At 39.7% G+C, this 8,194-nt stretch overlaps 1 protein-coding gene and 1 pseudogene across 1 annotated transcript in view; one reads left to right on the forward strand and one right to left on the reverse strand.

The window, feature by feature from the left end:
- PSKH2 (protein serine kinase H2) overlaps nucleotides 1-779 on the forward strand; it is a 28,806-nt gene extending 28,027 nt beyond the window's left edge. The window contains exon 3 of the mRNA XM_006859236.1: nucleotides 474-779. Within this exon, the coding sequence (XP_006859298.1) occupies nucleotides 474-779 (306 nt within the window). The remainder of the gene's footprint in view (nucleotides 1-473) is intronic.
- Nucleotides 780-3,375: 2,596 nt separating this feature from the next.
- Nucleotides 3,376-4,256, reverse strand: LOC102835910 (annotated as a pseudogene).
- Nucleotides 4,257-8,194: the final 3,938 nt, after the last annotated feature.

The raw sequence follows: 8,194 nt of genomic DNA on the forward strand, positions 1-8,194 counted from the left end.
TGTTGTTGGCGGAGCTCTCTGCTATAAGTCCACCTGATCCGCCATCTTGTTTGTTCTCCTCCCAGTGGCACTTTGAAAGATGAACCTGGCTATATGCTTTAGAAAGGTCACAGTCTTGAAAACTCTATGAGTTTATTCTACTCAGCACAAATGGGGTCTCTATGAGCCAGAATTTACTAGTCAGTAACAAACATCCTCAACTCCATACATATATATCGTTGTTGTTTAGAATATACACAGCAAAACATATACCAATTCAACTGTTTCTATGTGTACAGTTCAGTGATGTTGACTGCATTCTTTGGATTTTAATTATGTATTTTAATGGCATAATGTTCAAATCGCTTATTTGAAACAATGTTTTAGATTTATTATGGATTGATCTGTAGAATTAAGAATATAATTCGCTATGTTTTTCTCTTTGTGTATATATAGTATGTCTCTTTTTAAATTTTAAATGTATTTTTCCTCAGCCTTGGCCAAGTGTTTCCCAGTTGGCGAAGGATTTTATAGACAAACTACTCCTTCTGGATGCTAGTCATCGCATGTCAGCTGGACAAGCCCTGGATCACCCGTGGGTGCTCACCATGGCAACAGGATCTTCCAGGAAGAATCTTCAGAGGGCCATTTCCCGGAACCTCCGGCGGAGGGCATCTCCCCAATCTCAGAGTCCTGGATCTGCACAGTCTTCTAAATCCTGCTATTCTGACAAATCAAGGCACAAGTGGAGCAAGATAAATTTAGGAGTAGAAGAATCACCACTCTCTGCACTTTTGTGAGCAGATATGCTTTAAAATCAGTTTATCTCGTTTTAAGCCAGATCCATTAAATGCATGTAGGTCAACAGACTTATTTCATCATGATTGTTGTTGTTAAGTGTTCTCAGGTCAGTTTCCATTCATATCAACCCCAGGATAGTGAGCACACTCCAGAACGGCATTAGTTTGTTGAGATACTTCAATTTGTATTCCATCAGTTCCTGGAGCCATGTTTTTTTTTGCCATTGTCTGGAGTGAAACTTGAACTTCTTCCTTCAATGCCGTCTGTCATTGATCATATGCTACCTTTTGAAATGGTTGAACATCAACCAATTCTCTTTGGTACAGTGACTCAGTGTATTCTTTCCATCTTCTTTTGATGCTTCTTGCATCATTCAAAACTTGGCTCAAGGTATTGTTGTTGTTTGTATAGTCAGTTCTGACCCATAGAGGCCCACTACAGGATTTCCAAGGATTGACTAGTGAGTTTGAACTTCTGGCCTTGAGGTTCAAACTGACTTTGCAGTCCAGTGATCAACCCACAGTGCCATACCAGGCTCATAGAATCCTTCAATACTACAACTTGAGGTTTCAGTTTGTTTTTCAGTTTCTTCAGCTTGAGAAATTCTGAGCATGTTCTTCACTTTTTTTCTTTCTAATTCTAGGTCCTTGCACATTTAGTTATAACACTTTACTTTGTCTTTTCCAGTTGCCCTGGGAAATTTTCTGTTCAGCACTTTTACATGATCATTTCTTTCTGTTGCTTTATGAGCCTTGGTAGCATAGTTGGTTATGAGCTGAGCTACTGACCGCAAGATCAGCAATTCAAATCTACCAGTCACTTTTTGGGAGAAACATGTGGTTTTCTGCTCTCATAAAGATTAACTGTCTTAGAAATCCTATACAGGGTCACAATGAGTTAGAACTGACTCCAAGGCACACAGTCAACCAATGTTCAAGATGCCTCTTCTGACATCCATTTTTCTTTCTGTCTTTTAAATAACTTTGGCTTTCTTTGTGTATGTTGTTCATGATGTAATCCCACAACTCTTTTGGTTTTCAGTCATTAGTGTCTAATGCATCAAATATATTTTTGAGATGATCTCTAAATTCAGCTGGGATATATTCAAGATCATATGTTGATTCTCATGAACGTGTTTTAATTTTTTTCAGCTTCCTTGAACTTGCATATGAGCTGTTTATGTTCTGTCCCACTGCCAGTCCCTGATCTTGATTTGGTGGGTACTCTTGAGTTCTCTGTGGTCTCTTCCCATGGATATAGTCAATTTTATTCCTGTATATTCGCTGGATTACAAGGCCAGTTTAAACTACAAGGTTGGCTGCTCCTCAGAAATCCTGTGCAGGTTTGCTATGAGTTGGAACCAACTTGACAGTTATTAATAACTAATAGCAACACAATATTCTTCTGGTTGGGTCCACATGCATAGTTGCCTTTATGTTGTTTAAAAGAGGTATTTGCAATGAATAATCTGTTGATCTTGCAAAGTTCTATAGTGTGATCTCTAGCATTGTTTCTATCATCAAGAGCATATTTTCCAACTACTGATCCTGTTTCTTTGTTTCCAACTTTCACATTCCAATAACCAGTATAAAAATCAGTGCATCTAATTGCATGTTTGATCAATGTCAGCCTGAAGAAGTTGGTAGATTTCTTTAATTTCATTATCACTGGGTTTCATGGTTTGTACGTAATTGGTAATAATAGTGGTATTAACTGACTTCCCTGTTATTGTTGTTGTTAAGTGCCGTCAAGTCGGTTCCGGCCCATAGCAACCCTGTACAGGGTTTCCGAGGAGTAGCTGGTGAGCTTGAACCGCCAACCTTGCAGTTCAAATGGCTTTGCAGTCTGACGCATTAACCCACAGCGTCACACCAGGACTTCCCTGTAGGTATATGGATATTATTATATTTCAAGATAGATTTTGACATGCTTTTTTTTCTTAGAAATTTAGAAACAAATTTTATTTAAGATCTGAAATACAATTCCTAAAATATCAACTTTTCAGAAAACTGTGGCTACACAATGCATTGCCTCTATCACGTTAGAATGTGTATTAGACTCAAATACAAAATGGAAAAATCACCATCCTTCAACAACTTGAGCGAAGATAGAATGCCTAAGGAACAAAATAGATGACTTGCAGAGGATGGGCTGTTTTACTTCAAGCACCATCAAAAAACAAAAAGAGAGAGAGAGAGAGAGAGCACAAATGTATGGGTTTTCAGGTATATACATTAAGTTGAACCTTTGGCATTAGGAATCAGGGCATTTTGTCATGTAGCATTAACACATATTAGAAAATTGTGTAGTGTCAAAGGGATAGAACCACCAGCATTCAAGCAATGTTGCCAACTAGGCAAGAATTGTTCTACTGAATGTTTCTTCTTTGTCTAATTACTACATACACTGGTAGCAACTTTGAAATGGGGAAGGGAGCTTACACTCTCCTTTTATTTTCTGTTTGACACAAACAGAAAACAAATGTGATAATATTAACAATTTTCGAGAACATCAATTATACAAGAAAAAGACTAAGAACAAAAAGAAAAGTGTTTACAGATACCCAGACGTTAACTGTGAGAGGTCGGTGGACCCTCACAGGGCTTTGCGATGGTACTCAGCTGAAGCCACTTTGTAATCACTGGCAGTAAACAGGGCTGCAAATTCTTTGCCAGATAATTCAGAAAATCATGCAAATAGCCTAATAATAATGCAAGATTCTTCTAATCCAGTGGCATATAGGCCAACATTACTCCAATTCTCACAAATAATCTCAGTAGGTGTGGCGCTCCATAAACCGGGGCCATCGGCGCATCAGGGTAGGCCATGAGGATTTCAGCACACTGGGGCCTTTAGAATTGGTAGAGCTGCGAGTGCCCAACATCATGTTGAAGTATTCTTTTATCCCTGCCACAACTTCATTAACAGCATATTCCTTATTGTCGACACTTCCTTTTGATCTCTTAAAGGAAGATTTTTTGCATACTTTTCCAGAATGGCATCGACATTTTTCTTAGCTGGGAGCTCAAACAGCTGCTTCTGCCTGATAACAAAGTCCCAGTCCTCAAGGAGCCAGGGGTTTAATTCTTCAGGAATCTTCACTTTAACCTCCACTCTATTCTTAAATGCCTCCTCACTTTCAACAGTAGGATCAGCCCGGGCCCTTTTCTTCTGAGGTGGCTGATATGATTCACTGGTACTTCCACCTTCCACCATCTCCATTGCCAGGACTCTTTCGTTTGTTCTTCCTTGTCTTTTTCACAGATCCTGAAGGGGGATTCTCAGTAGGGCGACCCCTCATCCCCCCATCTACCTGGAAGAGCTGGCTCCAAATTTTTCTGCTGCGGCCCAGCTTTCTTCTTTCCAGAGGAGGCCCCTCTCATCTTACTTCTCTGTATGTTGCTTCTAGTTAGGTTTTTGAAGTTGTCTTCTTCTGCAAATTGTTGTCTGGTGGAACGCTGCTTTCTGGAACTCATTCAACCCTGTTTTTATTCCAGCCAATAAGCTTCTTCCTTCTTCCCCTTCCAAGAACTCCTAGTGTTTTCTCAGATGGAATCTTAAAAAGATTTTCAGGGACAGTCTGGAAGGATGAAGTGGATATCCAAGATTCTGAAATGAGGGACAGTTCTGTAAACAGTATCAGATCTTCTGATCCTTACTCTACAAACTTAGCTTTTCTGATGGTGACGCTTTGTCCTGATCACCAAGCATGGTGTCCTTCAGGGGAGTAACTGACATGCTGTTTTTGACAATGAAGGCCGCACCATTCTTCTCCAGTTTATCATTTTTGGCATGATAAACCACATAATCATCAGATTAAAAATGACCAATACTATTAAATTTCAGCTCACTTATACCTAGGAATGGGTGCTGGAATGGTGCTATAGGCTAAGCACTGGCCTGCTAATAGCAAGGTAGCAGTTCAAACCCACCAGCTGCTCCTTGGAAACCTTATGCAGACTTGCCATGAATCAGAACTGACTCAATGGCATTGAACAACAATATCAACAATGCATAGGGTATCAATCTATGCATTCCAGTTCATTTTTGATGACTTCTAATTTTCTAGATTCATACTTCACTCATTCCATGTTCAAATTATTAATGGCAATTTCCAGCTGTTTCTTCTCATTTTGAATTGTGCCACATCAGCAAATGAGTGTCCTCAAAGTTTTGTTCCAATCCCATCCTTAAGGTCAATTCTACTCTGAAGAGGCAGCTCTTCATCAATTTTATATTGAATGCCTTCCAACCTGAGGACTCATCTTTCAGTACTTTACCAGACAGTGTTCTGGGGCTCTTCATATGATTTTCAGTGGCTAACAATTCAGAGGTGGTCTGTCTTAGTCTGGATACTCTGCTGGAATCTCTCCACCATGGGCAACTCTGCCTATATTTAAAATACAGGTGGCATAGCTTCAAGTATCACAGCAACACAAAAGCCACCACAAGACAACATACTGACAGATGAATGTTGGTCATCATGATTAAGACTGCATAATGTTGACTTTTCCTTTAAACAGTTTTGATTTATAAGCTTTTCTTTTTCTACATTTGTTTCCCAATATGTATTTCTTCAAAAGATTAATGTTAGACACTACACAGACCCTCCACAGCAAAGATATGAGAGACCAAATAAAACAGACACAGATGAAAATCTTGGAACCGTGAACTTCAGAGGAAATGTTAGAGAACTGAAGTGAGTGCTTGGTGGGAGGAGAAGCTGAGCAGGGACAGTGAGTGAGAAGAATAACTAACTGGTGAACAATGGACCAGATTTGGTGTGACCATCTTGAACTTTTGTGAGCAGAAGGTGGCCTGGCAGAGCAGATTCACACAGGTGACTGGAAAGGTGTGATTCTTTCTTTTTCCCCATGCTCTCCTGGTGGCCAGAGGTGAGGCCAGCTTCCACCCTCATCGAAGCCCAGTGCAGATGCTCCTCTTCAGGAGTTCAGAGCTGTGTGGTTGTGAGTCATGCCAGAGTGAAGTGAGACTGGCAGTGCCAATTTGGTGCCAATTTGACACCAAATAGTTCAGGCAGGTTTGGCCCCAGACCTACCGAAGCCAAAGAGTCAGCAGACCAAAATTAGTGTAGCAAAAACCATCATAACCAGCCACCCTGCCCCCAGCTGCTCTGTGGTCCTAACAGACACTGAAACCAACTCCATCAAGGGTCTCCATGAACTATTTCCAGATTGGTGCCCTGCTCATAGATGACACCTATCTGGAACCAGGAACTCTGCTGTCACACCCCTTCTGCACCCACCTTTGCGGCAGGAACTCCACAGAGTTTTCTCCTAGTTGGATCTACCACCTGTACTGGTTTATTTGGTTTTGGTTTTATTTTATTTTTTCCCGTTTGTTGTTTTGATTTCTTTATTCTTTGTTCTCTTAATCAGTTCTTTCCATTCTCTTGAATGTTATCGTTTCTGTCTGCTTTCATTTCCCCCTCTTTTCTTCTGTTTCTCATTTCCCCTCTTCAACTTTTTAATTTCAGGTTTTGTGTTTTTTCAAAATTTGCTATCCAGAAGATTAATACTAAGATGTCAGAAATGGATAGTACATTGAAAGGGCAAAGGGAACCTGAATTTGTGTGCTTGAAGATAAATCTCTCAGTCCTAGTATGTGAAGATGCTGCAGGGCTTTGCAGTGTTTCATTCTGTTGTACGTATGGTCTCTATGGGTCAGGACTAACTTGATGGCACCTAACAACAATAACAATCAGAAAAAGAAATGAAAAAATCTGAAGAAAGCCTAAGATTCATGTGGGACAACATGAAGAGCAATCACTTATGGATGGTCATAATTGCAGAACAAGAAGAGACAACAAAAAAAAAACCCCAGAAAATTATGGAAGAATTGTTAGAAGAAATCTTCCTTAACATCATGAAAGATGAAAAATAAGCATAGAAGAAGCTGTATGAACCCCTAACAGGATAGATCCCAAAGGAAAATCACCAAGACATATCATAATCAACCTTTCCAAAACCAGAGACATACCCTGTTGAAAGGATCCTAAGAGCAGCTTATAAAAACACACACACACAAAAACTACCTACAAAGGAGAACTAACAAGACTAAGCTCAGCAGAAACCACACAGGTAAGAAGGCAATGGGATGACATATACAAAACTCTGAATGAAAGAAAATTGTCTACCAAGAATTATAGACTCAGCAAAGCTGTCCCTCAAATATGACAGTGAAATTGAGACATTTCTGGATGACAGAAATTTAAGGAATTTGTAATGACTAGACCAACTTTAAAAAAAAAAAAAAAAAAAAAAGCCAAAGCGTGTTTGTTCTTTGGATTGAAAACTGACAACAGCAGACAACAACCTGATATTAACATGCATGATGGTGCCACCTAGAACTCAATTCAAATATGTTGTTGTTAAAGTGCCGTTGAGATGGTTCCGACCCATAGAGACCCAGTCTAGGGTTTCCAAGGAGCGGCTAGTGAGCTTGAACTGCCAACCTTGCAGTTCAAACTGACTTTGAGGTCCAGAGCATTAAACCACAGCACCATACCAGGACTCCTAATCGAAGTATTGTTGTTGTTGTTGTTGTTGTTGTTAGGTGCCTTTGAGTCAGTACCGACTCACAGTGATCCTATGCACAACAGAATGAAACGCTTTCACTGTCCTCACAGTTGTTATTTTTGAGCCCATTGTTGCAGCTACTGTGTCAATTACTCTCTGTGGGGACCTTCTCCTTTTTCACCAGCCCTCCATTTACCAAGCATGATGTCCTTCCATAAGGACTGATGTCTACTGATAACACGTCCAAAGAACACTTCCAATAAGCTTGTGGACTGGACCTTTTCTATTTGTTTGTTCTTTTGACAGTCCATGGTACTTTCAATATTCTCCTACATCATAATTTAAATGTATTGATTTATTTATAGTGTTTCTCATTCGTTGTCCAATTTTCACATGCATATGGGTGATTGAAAATATCATAGTTTGGGTCAGGTGTGTCTTAATTCTCAAACTTACATCTTTGCTCTTTAACATTTTAAAAAGGTCTTTTAAGAAAATTTAGCTAAAAAAAAGGTGTGACTCCTGGTGTAGTCCTACAGAAGAAGCACTGGACTGTGAACCACAAATTCAGTGGTTCAAACCTACCAGCTGCTCCTCAGAAACCCTCTGCAGGGTTGCTATGAGTCAGAATTGACTTGATAGCATTTAATAACAACAACAAACATTTCAAAGTAGTTCACCCCTCCTTTGTCCTAGTCTGTCTTAATCTAAAAATACACCAAAACCTGTCCACCATAGGTGACCCTGCTGGTATTTAAAATACCAATGGCATAGCTTCTAGCATCACAGCCACACAAAAGCCACCACAGTACAACAAATTGACAGATAAGTAGTGATATTTATTTATTGGCCATCTATATTTTTCTTACAAAACA

This window comes from Chrysochloris asiatica, unplaced genomic scaffold, assembly GCF_000296735.1.
Source record: "Chrysochloris asiatica unplaced genomic scaffold, ChrAsi1.0 scaffold00031, whole genome shotgun sequence".
NCBI lineage: Eukaryota > Metazoa > Chordata > Mammalia > Afrosoricida > Chrysochloridae > Chrysochloris > Chrysochloris asiatica.